At 29.6% G+C, this 16,507-nt stretch overlaps 1 protein-coding gene across 1 annotated transcript; it reads left to right on the top strand.

The window, feature by feature from the left end:
- The first annotated feature begins 3,716 nt into the window (after nt 1-3,716).
- LOC111993090 (probable small nuclear ribonucleoprotein F) lies at nt 3,717-6,702 on the top strand. The gene is made up of 5 exons (XM_024024946.2): nt 3,717-3,877; nt 3,980-4,067; nt 4,155-4,192; nt 5,152-5,216; nt 6,369-6,702. Exons 1-5 carry the CDS (start codon nt 3,872-3,874, stop codon nt 6,436-6,438), a joined length of 267 nt encoding a protein of 88 aa, XP_023880714.1. The 5' UTR covers nt 3,717-3,871; the 3' UTR covers nt 6,439-6,702.
- The last annotated feature ends 9,805 nt before the right edge of the window (nt 6,703-16,507 follow it).

Genomic DNA, 16,507 nt, shown 5'->3' on the forward strand with positions numbered 1-16,507 from the left:
ATTATGTGTACCGCCTTCAGGATACAACAAGCCCAACCACCTAGCTGTATATCCTTACAAGCCTACACTACTTATAGGATGAGAAGCTCTTCACCCGAAATATATAACATGATTATAATTATTATTATATATATATATATATATATATAATGGATATATATAGAGCTCACGGTAGCCTTTCCATTCGATTCCAAGTATCAAAAAGAATTTCAGAACTTAATTACATTAGCTATAAAAAGGCATGGCTCCACCTATTAAAAGCCTTTGACCAGAGGATAGTAATGGATGGTCATTTAATTGGGCATGAAAAGCCAATAAGTTACTTGCCGTTTGAGCTTAAGCGTGATGAGCCTCGCTAGCATTATATTAGTGTCCCCCTCTTCTTCTTTTTTTCTTCTTTTTTGAGAAGGAAGTGTCCCTTTGTTTGAGTGTGTTGTATATCACAAATATTTTAAAACTCTTTTGGATGAATGGCCCACTGAGGTTCTTTGCACCATCAACATGTACGTCTTGTTAAAAAAATAAAAATTATAGGTTGGTTTTTTTTTGGTTTCAGAATAGGTTATTTTTTAGATATTCATGTATCAATATTTTAAATCTGTGAACATAAATTATTATTTTATTTCCAAAAAAAGGTATTCCTAATTGACGTTAGGCTGCTTCCTTAGTTGACTGAAATTTCATGTGCTTCACCAAGATGCAGGGCATAAGACGACTATAAAAGCATACAATTCTATTTGGCGGGAGTTCATATTATGCATTCTAAAAGGCCTTGGTGTGTCTTAAATATTGATGACTTTTTAAAATCTAAACTTTGATGCTTTTGAGTAAAATTATTTGCCTTATCAAAAGAATTTTCAAGAACAAGCATTAGAAAACTAGATTTTCTTTAGAAAACTTGCCAAGCTATAGGGATTTCAAGATACAGGGAAGAGAAAATTCGAGCTCAAAATTGGCTTGTAGGTGTAGTTCATTTGAGCTTGTACAAAACTTATAATGGATCCAGGAATTAGTTTACAGCCCAATAATGCTTCTCGTCAGGATATGAGCTCTATATATATCCATTATATATATATATATATATAATAATAATAATCATGTTATATATTTCGGGTGAAGAGCTTCTCATCCTATAAGTAGTGTAGGCTTGTAAGGATATACAGCTAGGTGGTTGGGCTTGTTGTATCCTGAAGGCGGTACACATAATTGCTAGTTTATTGTACTGAAAAACTTCGTAGACAACATGTATCGTCTCAAGAGAGCTCTCAAGAACCAAAATATATGGATCAAATTAACAAAATCACAAAATAGAAGAACCAAAATATTATTTTCTCCTTAAGCTTTTTACGGAATCAGCCATAACATGTTGAGAAGTATCTACATACACGGTTATAGTACATAATCCCTGACCCATCACTGCAATTTAATACTAATGCTAAGCATTCTAAACAAGTTCATTCTCCACTGATTATGGTACATCACTTCAGTCAATTTCTCCTCAGCCCATTTCTATAAGCTTGTGCGCACTGTTTAGAATGGCCGAAAACCTTGCAAGAAGAATATTGGGAAGAAGCTCACATAGTGGGCAAAAACTGATTTAAAGACAAAAGACTTTAGATGCAAGATGATGAAGTACAAAAATTGAACTTTTAACGTGGACAGGAATATGTTAAGAAGAAATTGAATAAGAATGGTAGCGGACTCAGAATAATTTTTTTTAGTTGGGCCAAGTTATATATATATATATATATATATTAAAAATTAAATCCAAAGAATAACCTATATAAAAAAAAAAGTTTACTTCCAAAATCGGATGAATTTTCCTTACGTAGCAATGAAATTAATATTCAAGTATACTTTTAATTATATAATATTTTTAATAGGTTAAATCTTGTTACACACACCTTATTCCACAATCCTGTACACAAACACAATTTCAGTTATAAATTTGAAATATTTAACAATTAAATATTATTAATAGACCTTTATGAGTGAATAAGCCCAATTCTCTGTGAATATACACCCATATGACCACACAAAGACTTTTGACATTTTAGGGTTATATTTGAGACTTAGTATCAATTCTAAATTTTATAATTATTTGAATCTCATAACCCAGACTCAACCTAAGCCTTTCCTTTTACTGAAATCTACACTTGTACTTAACCCAACTAAAAAAAGAACCCAAATCTAGTGATTAATCTAATTCATAGCTACCTAAGCCTAAATCATGTTCGAAGACTCCTGTAGAAAAGATGCTTTTGTCTAGTGTTTCAAAGTACTAAACGAATAACAAGATTGACACGTGTGTGTTGTCATGTCTAGTGCAACGAACAAGTTGAAGCCACTGTTGTCTGGTTTCAATAGTAGTTTGATGAAACAAATATCCTAGACCTTCTCAAATTCCCATAAGAAAATATATTGTAGAGGATTAAAATTATTTTACATGATATAGTTATGTTGTTGAATCATTTTTGTTGTTAGTTAGTTTCGATCGTAAATTCGAAAGCTAATTGAGTAGCTCAAGCTTGGCCCAATGGGCCTTTTTCGTAACAAGGATGGGGCTATACTGATTTCTGACCTCCCAGATTAAGTTTGATATCTTAAGTTTGGAGTTTGAAGCCCGCTTCTCTCTTCTTCCTCTTCTTCTTCTTTTCTTTTTTTTCCTACATAAATTTTTATTCCAAAAACAGAAAAAAAAAAAAAACATGCTCTGCACTCTAAGGGTCCGTTTGGGATCTGCTTATTTTGTTGAAATTGAAAACGTTTTACTGAAAGTACTGTAGATAAATGTAAAAATTAGTTAAAATAGTATCATGGGACACATAAATAGGATCATAAAGTGCAGTGGGATCCATAAATAATATAAAAATAAGTTAAATAGTAAAATAAGTTGGCAAAAATAATTTTTGCCAAAAGAACGCTAAAAGGTTGCATTTGAGAAAAGTTTAAAAATGTAGTTTTTAAATTTTTTTTTTTTTTTACTATTTAGCTTATTTTTACTATTATTCATGAGTTTCATTGCACTTTTTGATACTATTCATAGGTCTCACTGTACTATTTTAGCTACCCTTTAGAACTTTTAGCAAAAAATTTTCAATTTCTTAAATAAGCAGTTTCCAAACAGATTCTAAATAACATAGTTATTAAGCCCGACCTAACCTTGCCAATTGGGCTAGTAACCTAGTGAACCAGTGCCTAAGCCGGTCTAGTTGTTTAATTAAACAACTTATACAATTGAACCAGTAAGATCCTACAATTTTCTTGCAATCCATTCAACATGGTTTTCTTGGTTTTAAAAATGAAATGATGTTGCATACTCCACACTCTTGATTTCATTTTTTTTAATGGTCATGTTAACATGTATCCTTAATTTTAAAACAATTGTTAATAAACAATTTAAAAAACTTTCAAAAAAATTAATTGCTTTATTATATTTTCATAAACTATTTCTAAAAATAGTTTATAAACTAATGTCCTTAGAAATATTTCCCTCTTTTAAAATTATAGTCTTTAATCCGGATCTAGTTGAAAGGCTGTGGATTTGGAGAAATTATAAAATCCTTATGATTGACACATGATCCATTATCTCACTAAAAAACTTTCACCAATTTAAAATTGAAAATTTTTTTTTAAATAAAAATTAATTACTGACATAGTAATTTTAAACCATTACAATATTTTATAAATAAGACTATATAATTTCTCGTGGATTTGGGTAAAAGGGAAGGCTGACCGGATTCAAATTATTTTAGTTTGATGCTCTCTGAGTGTCTGTGTCTCAGATAGAAGAACAGAATAGAACCCTAAATTAAAAAAAAGGCCAAAAACCATCTTCACTCGGCACAGAACAGCTCCTCTCTCGTTCCGAATGGCGGTGAGTTTTATTTATTTATTATTTTAATCAAATTTTCAATAAGTTTGTGTTTATGTTTATGTATATATTCTTCTAAGTAATCAATTTGGAAATTTTCATCAGACAATACCAGTTAACCCAAAACCATTCTTGAACAATTTGACCGGGAAGCCTGTCATTGTCAAACTCAAGTGGGGAATGGAGTACAAAGGTTTCTTCTTTTCTCTAATTCTTTAAATGGGTCCATCTCCATTCCCTAACATATTCTCTCTTTTTCATTTGGTCTCTATTCATTCAGGTTTTCTTGCCTCAGTGGATTCATACATGAACTTGCAGGTGAGGTCCTATTTTTTTATCTTCTTCTTTTTTTATTTCTTAAAATTCCTGTGTACCCACTTCGTGTTTGCCTTAATTTCTAGTTTCTTTCATGTCACATGGGTTGCTACTTTTAGCAATTATGATTTTAATGTTGCTTTAAGATACACTAAATATGTACACTCGTTATAGTAATGCTCCTTGTTTATTTTCATGAATTTGATTATCAAGGTTAGCACAAGTGCTATGTGGTTTCGAAATCTTCACTAGCAGTGTAGTGCTTCTTCTTCTATGGTACAAGATTCTTTTGCACTATGCACTATGTCCAAATTGAATAGACCAATAATATTGGGCTATTATTCCTTGCACGTTTTCATTGTTGCATCTTCTTCTACTAAAAAAAAAAACAGTCAATTACTGCCCGATCCTCCGAAGGTGAAGAATGATATCTAAAACATTCATCCGTGCAAGCCAAATTTTTGAAACAACTTGTTCTTTTTTACATAAAGAAAAGTGAAAAAGATATTAATCAAACAAAGCAATTTTCTTTGATCAAATACTCATTTTTAAGGTTGATGCCGATATGTGATACCATTTGAAATTGTTTGAGAATTGGTAGAAATAAAATTATAGACTTCTCATCATATTATGACTTTATACTTTGAATAGTTTGATCTTTATAGACTTGTCATCATATAAATCCTAAAAAGAATTTATCCTAATTTAAGCCATATGAATAAGTCTCTTATTTTATAGTTTCACATTACTGTCGTGTCCAATGTATTATGTTTGAACCATGTTGACAGATGTGATCCATTTTGTCTTATATATGAAGATATATGTTATTTGAAATATGATTCAAACATCATGATAATGTCTGAACTTGGAAGTTTCATATACTGAGCTGTTTTCAACCTTCTCGTGTATTTAGTACGCATCTGCATGTTTGTATTCTAATGCTATACATATATGATGTGTAGCTTGCTAACACCGAAGAATACATTGATGGGCAATTCACTGGAAATCTGGGAGAGATTTTGATCAGGTAACTTCAGTCTAATGCTGGAATCTCTTTATACTCCTTTGTTTCAATGGCTGCTCTTACTTAAAGTATATGTTTCCTTGATAGATTATCACATGTGCTATATGATAAATGAACTGCTTATAAGACATGATAAGAACTACTTCATAGTTTTTAATAATGGTGTTGCATCATTTATAAGCTTGCTTATTTTCTCCATAATATCCACAACTGGAGGCGAGAGATGAGTGAATCTTTTAAGATTGTTGCAAATACAAATTTGTCCTTTAGAAGTAGATTTTATTCTTATGGGAAAATCAAAATAGTCAACCCAGAAAGATTTGTAAATTGTGACTACCTTGATTTGAAATTGAAGGAGTGTATTGAGAATTACTATACGACACTTTGTTTATGTCCTTTCTGTACATATAGCTTAAGCTACCAATCGTATAGGTTAGCTGCATAATTTGGGAATTAGTTACAAGTTCTGCCAAATGTTGACACATCAGAGCTAATAGTTTGTGTTTCATATAAATGCATTTTGACTTATAAAAAAAAAATTAGTTTGTGTTTCTATTATTTACCTCTACGCTGCTCTGGTAGTATATTATCAACAGAGCTCTTGTAATCTTATTTAGTTAGCTTAATACAGAATTAGTTTTCCCATATTTCTCTCAAATTCTGTTAGAGTGGAACAGAAACTTAGTTTCTTAACTAAATTTTGTATTTTTATGTTACCTTTAGCCATAGAATTGCTGAACAGAGTATTTTCATCTATTTGTCAAATTTGAGTGTGCTTTACGAGTAACTATACCGTAGTTCAAATGGAATGGTCAAAGACTATCCAGTTGAGGCCTCCAAAAGGTGTGAGTTATTACAAATAATTCTTTCACGTCTTTAATAGTTATAATTACCTCAAAATTAAAAAAAATAGCACCATACTACTGGATTTTAAATGGAAATAGTCAAAGACCAACCAGTCTAAGGCTCTGGCTCTTTGGAGTATAAGACAATAACTTCTCCATCCAAAACTTGTGAATTATAGCAAATATTGCTTCCACATCTTTGATGAACAATAGTAATCTATTTATGACTAGAAGAATTATAATTGTTACAAAATTCAAGACTTAATGTTCAGACAACTCACTGCATCTTTTAATGTTTTTCCATCTGCAGATGTAACAATGTTCTTTATCTTCGTGGAGTGCCAGAGGATGAGGAAATTGAAGAAGCTGATCGAGACTAAGAAATGGGGCATCCCAGCAGTTCGGTAGTGGCCTAAGTAGGATTCCAGTATTCTATTTTGCTTCTTTGAGTCATGGCACCTACATTGTACTTGTATCCCATGTAGAGGTCTTCTGGATGTTCCATTGCTCATGCTAACAATGCCTTATAAAAGGACCCTCATAGATGTATTGTTCCCTTAAGTTGGTTCTGATTTATCATGGTGAATGGTTCAATGCACTGCAAAAATATTTCACTTAGTGTTAACTATCCCTTTGGTTTGAAATGAACGCATTTTTCTTCCATTGCATTAAAATCATTTCATCACAATGAGAATCATATGAGATTTTAATTTATGGTTTAATTGTTAATTCCTACATATGGAATAATTGGTTTATATATCCACTTTTGGAGATGAGGTCAAGTTTTTATGACCGCGTCATTTTATACTGTGGATCTTTTAAGTAATCCTTATCAACAAGACTAGGTGGTATTAAATCACGGATGAAGGGAGCTTGTAGGAATGCAAGAAAATGTGATTTCTAATTTGTTCCAGAAGCTTTATGCTATTGAGATGATATTAAAAAAAAAAAAAAAAAAAAAAAAAAAAAACAATTTCTTGCGTTTATCATTTAATCGCTGAATGAAAATGAACCTTTAACTTTGTTGGTTGCTTAAAAATTGGTGACACTTTGCATCAATGTGTACCATGCTGGTTGGACCTTTGCTTGTTCTGTGATGGAGCTTCTCTCAGGTTGGAAAGGAGACTTTTGTGAGAGAGGTTACTGGAGGATTTGAAAAGTGACTCTTTTTATGCTTATATGGTGTTTTTGGAAAGAAAGAAATGCCCCTTGTTTTGAAGGGAAATAACTCAAAACTTGATTAAGACCCTCTATAATTGAAGTACATGGTCCATGCATTGGGGTGTTATTTTCGTTCTAGATGATCATGATTGGGAGTTGAGAAATGTTGGTGGATATTTAATGGATCCCATTTATTCAATCAAGATTAGGTGGGACGTTGAAGATCATATTTGTTGGAGACCTACCAAGAGTAAGTTTTTGAGGTTAAATCTTTCTATATGCTATTTTCTAATGGGGACAAGCCTTATTTCCCATGGAAAAATATTTGGAGAAAGTTGCTTTATAAGCAGCTTTCTTTGCTTGGACTACTGCTGTAGAGAAAATTTTTACTGTATATAATCTACCAAGGAGAAGGATTATTGTTGAAGATTGAAAACAGCAGAAAATTTGTTATATATTTTTGAGTTTTTCATAGATACATGATTGCAGATGAGTTTGTTTAATTTTATATTTTTGTCTAATTTATTGGTCTATGTGATTTTTCCAGCAAGATGGTTTCCTTTTTTTTGGGGGGGGGGGGTGATTTTTATTGGCTTTACTTACAATTAAGTGATGTTTGTATGCAATTTTGTTAATCAAGTTGTTTGATAAAAGTAGTATAGACATTTAAAGTCGAATTTCATGGTGGGTTTGTGTGATTGTGTCTGAAATTATAATTTTAAGATGGATTTGCTTGATTTTGATTGCTTGAATTTATTTGTTCAAAAAAAAAATTTCCACAATGATACTTTTTGGGTTTAGTTTTATTACTTTTTACTTAAACTAAGTGATATTTAGATGTTGGTGGAATTTCATAGTGAAGTTGTGTTTGAAATTGTAATTTTCAAATCGGTTTGCTTGATTTTGATTGCTCAAATTTATTTGTCCCAAAGTAAATGTACTACGATAATACTTTTTGGGTTACTGATATTGTGGGCGTGGTCATAAGAAAATGTTTGCTCTACTCTCTACCCTCTACAACACTCCAATATATTACATTGGTTACATATTTTTAGATTGGATATTAGCTGGATGTTGATTGTAATGAGAAAAATTTTGTGTAACGTTATACATATTTTTATACAGTTACTACATACTTCTTAAAGCTTTTGAAGGATGGAAGGATGCAATCAATCAATACCATGTTAATTATGTAAGGTAACGGTTAATCGCTACTTGGTGAGCTACGTAAATTTAACATGGTATTGATTGATTTCATGACACATGGGCTGGACCAAGATGGCTTTTTCACGTCCTCTTCTTCCGACCCACATTAATTAATCATCTCACGGGTGATGGGCCAATTTTTAATTAGTTTTTGGACTGTAAATTCGGTCTATTTAATTAGCAAAACTAGTGGGCCCTTAGGATTAAATTTTATGGGCCCAATTCAACTGAATTTCTGCCATTTATTCTCACTGGTAGTGTGCTAGAGAGATGGACTTTAGTCTTGAATTTGTGGGCTTTCGGCCTATCTATTTATTGTGTGAAAGACAATTGCTACTATCAGAAGGCAAAGAATTAGACTAAAAAACATCAAAGTTTAGATTGAAAAAAAATAAAATAAAATAAAAATTTAAGACACATCAAGGACTTAAATGCAAAATATGAACTCCCACCAATTAGAAGTATATTCTTTTATAGTGTTCTTTAACTCAGCATCCCGAAGAAAAGTACATGAAATTTCAGTATATGCTAAGCAAGCAGCTTAACATCAACTTTCTCTTGCATTAGTAAAGGCATAATTTTTCCACATAAATTATTTTGAGCGGTACTTTGTTTTGTGTTTCTTCATGGTTAGAAAATATAATTGTTTACCAACTTAAAAGATGTCCAATCTCAAGATGAACTAATTTAAGAGAAAAGGATTAAGAAACATGTATTTTGGAAACTATAGTTTAATTACAGCCCAAAAACATGTATTTTGTATGAATAAATAAAAAGAATTCAAAGATAAAAGAGTTGGTGGGCCAATTTTATAAGTGTGAATTTAAAGAATAATGAGAAAGAAATAGAGTTGGTAAGTTATAGTAGAAAACTAACTGATATATTAATGGTAGCAGTAGTGGTCAGTTGAGTCATTTCTCAAGGGCTCCAGAACAAGTCGTATACAAAGTGGACATAACATTACCATGAAGATTATGACTACACAAGAAATATTGATTTATTGATGAATCATCATTAGAATTTTTCTATAAAGAAAAAGTCTATCTCTTTGACATTTTATAATGACATACATGATGATGAATGTTTTAATTTGAAAATGTATATTTAGAGTCAGCCAGTTTTAAACGTTTAGTAGGTTTTCATTTATTTATTTTTTCCACTTTTTCCATGCATTTGTGTGGAAATGTCCAAATGCATCTTTGGAAAATCTGTCGACAACATCATCGTATATATGAGAGACACATGTCCCATAGTATTTAGAAATGGGACCATAAGTCACCATTTCGGCTTTAGATCTTGAAGACATTTCAATTTTCAAATCAAAGGAAGATGCCTTTGCCAATATTGTAAAATGATTGATGCGTTTTGATAGAAGATGTTCTGTCATTGTATAAAACCAATTCAACAAACTATGTTATGTCATATGTGTCAAATTGTGCTTCTTTTTTTGATTCCCTAATAAATGATTTTATATGGACAGATTGTTTATGTTTCATATGTGCTAATAACTGGGGAAAACATCAACTTTGTGGTAGTTATACTCATCTTACTTGATTTTCTAAGCATGACTTGCAAGTGAGACACACGCGCGCGCACACATATATATAGGGTAAAAAGATATATATATATATATATATCCAAATTTATTTTATAAATTAGATTTAGGGTTGTAAAGAGTCAAATTTAGCAAAGTATTGACAATTTAAGATTGTTCATTTAATTTTACTGGACATGAATCTAGCTCAAGTTTATAACCAAACTATATTACATTTTCAAAACCTGTTTCATTTTCTTGCCTAACAAATTTGAGTTTGTTCATGAACTATTTGATTAATTTATTATTTTCACAATAAATACTACAAGTAATTTTTTTTAATTATTCAAAAATCAATGTTAATAATTAATAACTAATTATAGTTGAAATTATATTATTTAAATTAGTTAAATAAAATGGTTTTATTTTCCAAACTTAATTATCAAATTAAATTTTCCAACCTTGTATTGTTAAAAGTAATTTTCAATAGACTATTAATATTATCAATAAATAGCAAATAATCATGTGATATCTCATGAACTTATTTACAAACTTATATAATCCAATTTCAACTCTATATAATTATATTTTTATACATGTATACGTATAAAAATATTATATATATATATATATTTAAATCTAGCCTCATATCCAAGTTTTTTTAATAAATACATTATTATATTTGAACTTAACTAGTTTAGATTTTTATACATGTATACGTATAAAAATATTATATATATATATATATTTAAATCTAGCCTCATATCCAAGTTTTTTTAATAAATACATTATTATATTTGAACTTAACTAGTTTAGTAGCTGAGCCTAAACCTAAATTGAGCTTGACAAACTTACTAAATAAACAAATATAAACAAACATTTTTCTGATCCGAGCTTGAGTTATTATTAAACATTTAAATTCCTTTACAGCCCATCACTCCATAATAAAAAGACATTTCTTATTCTTAAAAAAAAATTAAAAAAAAAAAAAAAACATGAAATATCCTTCCTAAACCCTAACTCCCTCCATGAAGATGAAGATTTATTATGAAGGAAAAAAAAAAAATACTTAAATACTTTTATTTTTTGGGTGAATCCAACAGCTTAATTATTTACTATCAATAAAAATAATTGATATTTCTTCATTAAAAAAAAAAAACACCAATTATAAAATGTGAAGTAAGTGCAAAGTAGTAATAATAGGAGTAGACAAAATGCATTTGACACCTTAGCAATGATATTATTTTGCCGCAATGGCCGGACCTTATAAAAAAGAAAGAAAATAACACGTAATTTCAAACGAGTAATATATAGGCACGTTACATGGGTTGTCTAAATCTAATGAAACATAACAGTGATTGATTTGAATGTAATGCTTTTTTTCATATAGCCCCTAAAACAAAAATGTCAAAAATTCTTGCTTGGAAAAATGGAAGCGTATATATATCATCATTTTCGAATTATTAAGCGGTGCCGTGAATAGCAAGTATTTCTCTTTTACAGAAATTGAACAAATTAGCATTAGAAGTTTCTTAAAAAAAAAAAAAAACTTAGCATTAGATAATCCCTATATGCATTTAAAAAAAATGTTTTATTTATTTATTTATTTTTATACATTTTAAATAAGGAGCGGGAGATGCAAATTAACCTTACACGTTTCCATTAAAAAGAATAAAAAAGTAATATTTAACTTGAAGGTCACCGGCATGCATGTATTTGATTAGCACCCAATTGAACAAGTTTTATTATTATTTTCTTCTTTCATACTTGTCATCCATTTGTTTCTTGTCATGGTAAGTCGAAAAATATGAAAGAAGAAAATAATATAATTATGTTCAAATTTTATTTATTACTCCCCTTCTTTTTTAAGGAAAAAAAAAAATTATAAACAGTCATTTAAAATATTACTATTTAAAGCATATATTTGCAAAATCTATAAGTACATCTATTTATTTAAAAAATTTTCTTTTCCAAAAACAAATTATTTATTTAAGAAAGTAAGGGAAATTCATTTAGTTTATGTGCTTATTATATTTATCTTATTTACATTGTATTTGTTAAGCACATAAGTGTGACGTTTATTATTTATATCTGAAATTGATTGATTTGTATACATTTCTAGTGTATACTATTATGTGTAAATGTGTAATCTTTAATTTATTTATTTATTAAAATTAAACCTAGATTTAAAATGTTTAATGACTATTAATTATGATTAATATAACTTCAGGGAAAATTATATATGATTTAATGAAAGAAAATATTTTTTTTAATGATATAAAACTGAATTGATGAAAATTTTATTTTATACAAGAAAAAGAAAAAGAAAGAAAGAAAGATATATATATATATATATAATGTGTGTGTGTTTTTTGTTATTTTGTGGATTTAGATAACCAGCTTAAAATTTATAACTCCACCGCTGCGTAGAATAAAAAGTGATGAGTGAATGGAAGACACACTAGAATATTTCTTTGAGCATTCTCTGATTTCATATGCCTATCTCTTTTCCATTTAAAAAATAAAAAAGAAGAAAAAGAATTATTTCAGCTCCTATCACACTATCGTACTCAATGAGGAAATCAAAAACATCTGAAACTCCTCTTAGCATTTATGAATGGTCGCCATTAAGCTGGGTTGATAGGTCTATAGACGAACTTTACTCGAAATTACTTATTGAGAGAGGTTTTTTATTTATTCACTTCTCTCTTCAAATTTATTTTTAAAATAGCAAAGAAAATAAGGTGCATTATTTTTAAAGATTTGGTCATTACAAAGATGTTCTTGTCAGTAGTTTGAGTCACAATTTATCGGGTGCATAATATACTCTATAACTTTTTCTGTTGCCAAAGCCTATATATATATATATATATATGCTTGTGCTTACAATTTACAAATTTTCCTTTTTGGCTCAGCCTTTTGGATATTGAAAGTGATTATGAGCAAAACATTTTCACATTATTTCTCCCATTTCCCTCCTTATTTTCTAAGTTCAAACTTGGAATTAGAAAAAAGAGAAATTAAAGAAATTAAAAGAGCTTAAAAAAAGAAAGGAACAAGCATGTTGAAAAACTGACTTGTTTAATCGTAGTTGTAATGATTCAAATGAGTCCTTTTCAATGGTGATTCATTGAAATTACGATTAGGAAACAATATTTGATTATTCACGAATCATCGAAACTTTCTCCATCTAAAGAAATAATCCAACTTTGAAGTTCATCATGAAATAGAAAGTAATTGCTTTATGACCCGAGCACTTTGAATATTCTAAGATTCAGCCAGCAAGCCATTCATGAACACTTATATATTAATTGTCTTTCTTAGAATAAAAAGTCTAGCAAATAAAATTCCTTTAACTGAATGCAACCCTTTAGGAGTCCTATAGGTAACACTTGGGCACCCCTGAAAATGAAACTTATTTGTTTTATTTGGTCAAAAGGTGTTTCCATTCTTGTAAACAACGATGCAGTAAACCTAGGTTTTATTTTTTATTTTTTATTTTTCAGTTGATTCTTTATTATATGCTAGGTCAAAAATTCATATATATATATATATATAATATTATATATACCAGATCAAAAAAAGTTTAAATTATAATTTTCCCTTTGATTTTGATTAATATAAGATCTGGTGAAGTTCTTTCTTTGGTTCTCTAATTCTACTATGCTGAAAATCAAATAAACAAAGATTAAAAAAAAAAAAAATGTTATAGTAGCATCTTGTGAAAAGTCTCTAATTAAGCAGGGACAATTCTATTAGTCTAGAAATTGGTTATTATTCTATTTGACTGGACTAATATGAAAGCAGTACGTAGCACTAGTGAAAGTGACTTAATGAACGAACATTTACAATTTCAAGCGTAATGAAGTATTTTGAGAATTCAGTTAGAATCAGCTGCAGAAAAACCTTGTTCCTAATTTAATGGTTTTGGAAGAGAGAGAGAGAGAGAGAGAGCAATATTTGCAAAACCAAACTACGTACGTATTCATTTCATTTTTGAGATGTGAAGGTCCGATATTTATTCCTTCATATATATATATATATATATAGTGGTTATAGCTAACAAAGTTTGTCTTTGGTTAATTTCACTGTAGCTAATGATTTGTGAGTCAAATGACATTTTTTTAGTATTTTCAATTGAGATATTTAAGATTCAAATACCTATCACCACTTAAAATGTATAAAGATTAAAAAGAAAGGACCTTCACATAAGAGAAAAAACTTGGCAAACAAGTAATTGGTGTAGGAAAGTTATAAATAGAACAAAGCTTTCCTCCAAATTAGTTTGAAGAAATTTCATTTATCCCATTACATGATGATTCATAAACCCATTAATGTGTGTTATTTAAACAAGTCACTTGCCTCATAAAATAGTTTATGTGATTAAAATTACTCGTGGATGATTTTATCAATCATCACAGAGTGAATTGAAAGAACTTTTCTTTAAACTAGTTTGAAAGTAAACGTTTTACTTGTAAAAATAGGTGATAGCCAAAATTAAGTAGTGAAATTGGAAGGATTTGCCTGAATTTCACCTATGACTTGGAGAATCTCAATAAGTATGAAAAGAGAGCTCTTATTGCATCCTTTAAGAAAACAATATATATATATATATATATTTGTATATGATCATGGTAATCTATGTCATCTTGTTAATTATATCCTTCAAAATAAGCAGGGTTTTCTTTAAAATTATCTTCAATCTTGTGTATGACTTTTCTTCCCCCATCCCCTCGCCTCTTTTAATGTAAAAAGTTAGTCCATTTCTGCTGGCCTCTAGAAGGATGAAACTAATTTATCCTCGAGAAATAAAAGAATATGCAGTAAACATAACTATATCATGTAATTGGTACTCAAAGATATTTTAATTCCAGTCCTCTATGCTAGTTGTGATATTTCAACACTTACCCTACAGGCTACACCACTGACTTTAGAGGTCATCTTAAGACAAGATTAACATAGTTGAACCTTTTTTTGTTCTTTATTCTCTTTTGGCTTTTGCAAAGACACAGACAAAAAATCACAAGGGCACAAGAAACACCACAAATTAAGAACCAGAACACACACACACACAGATATATATATATATATAATTAAAAAAAAAAAAAAAGAATAAAGGAAAGAGGAAAAAGGAAAGAGGAAGGTCGGCTAGAGGAAACAAATTAGTCAATTAGGAATAAGCTTCACGGACTGTATGGGAATAAAAAATTTAAATTGAAGAAGATTAGAAGAAAAAAAAATGTTCTCAATATTCTATTTTGTCCATGTGCATGCCTTGTTAGCACATCTGTAAATTCCTTACAAAGATAAGTCCGACTGATCTATGACTGAGTTTGTTTTGTATCGAAATATCTAAGTTTGAGCCTCCCATGCATTGCGTATTATAGTATGGCAATAATCACAATCTATGCATTTCCGTCAAAGCTTATTGCCTTACATTCGTTTTTGGTATATAGCTTCCAAAACAGCACATCTCAAAGCATTCCATTATGATCTTTTACTTTAACAACACATATAGAACATGACAAGCACCTAAGCAGTGGGATTAATTCTTTAAAATAGTTGAGAGTTAAATAGATTTAAATCAACCCTTTTAATAATTTAAGAATGAGTTGATAATCTATTTGTTGGTGTGTTGTGTTGAGTTAGAGTTATTTGAGTAAATGAGTTTACACAAATACAATCTTTTAATAATCGTTTCAACCCCAACTCAATTTTTTTATAAAGCAGGTTGTCGTGACACGACTCACTTAATACAATATATAAATGGATCATTTTGAGTTGACACGAATGCTACATGGACTATTTCAATAAACAAGTTGTGTTAATTGACACATATACAACTTTTTTTACCCACTTCAAACATGATCCATTTCAACTTGTTTGACTTGATTAATATTATTTTAAATTTAATACATAACAAATTTTATACGAAGTCCTAATTTATAACATCTAAAATAAAACAAATATTTAATTGTTATGCATGTTAAACGGGTCATGTTAAAATTGGTCATTTTGTGTAGACACAATTAAATAACCGTACTAATCATGTCAATTAGGAGTTAAGAAGGTCAACTCGAAATTGACACATTTATTACCGTGTTTGATTACGGGTTGACCTGATTATGACTAAAATCCGTTAAGATTAAACCCTAACTCTCAAAAATTTGTATTATTTTAGTGTCGTGTTCGCAAGCTGTATCATTGCCAATCCTAATGTTAATTAAATTACAAGTCTCTTGACTACGAGTTCATATTAAAGCAACTCTTGTATGTATTAATATTCCTTTTTATTTATTTATGAATGTTTAACATGTATTCTTTGTACTGTTACCTATGAGTTCATTGCATACTTTGCAATCGATCTTGCATCTGCTTAAGAAGTGAAAGAACGGAAGGAAAAAGAAAAGTTCTTAAAAAGTTTTTACCTTTTACTATCAACTATTAACCCACAAAAAAGGTTTTCTCTAAAAATTATTAAAATAGTAACGAATTTGAAGGAAATAAGAAAAGTCTTACCCTGTTAACTTGTCAAAATCAATCCAGTC

The sequence above is a fragment of the Quercus suber genome, unplaced genomic scaffold (assembly GCF_002906115.3).
Source record: "Quercus suber isolate HL8 unplaced genomic scaffold, Cork oak 2.0 scaffold_391, whole genome shotgun sequence".
Classification (NCBI taxonomy): Eukaryota; Viridiplantae; Streptophyta; class Magnoliopsida; order Fagales; family Fagaceae; genus Quercus; species Quercus suber.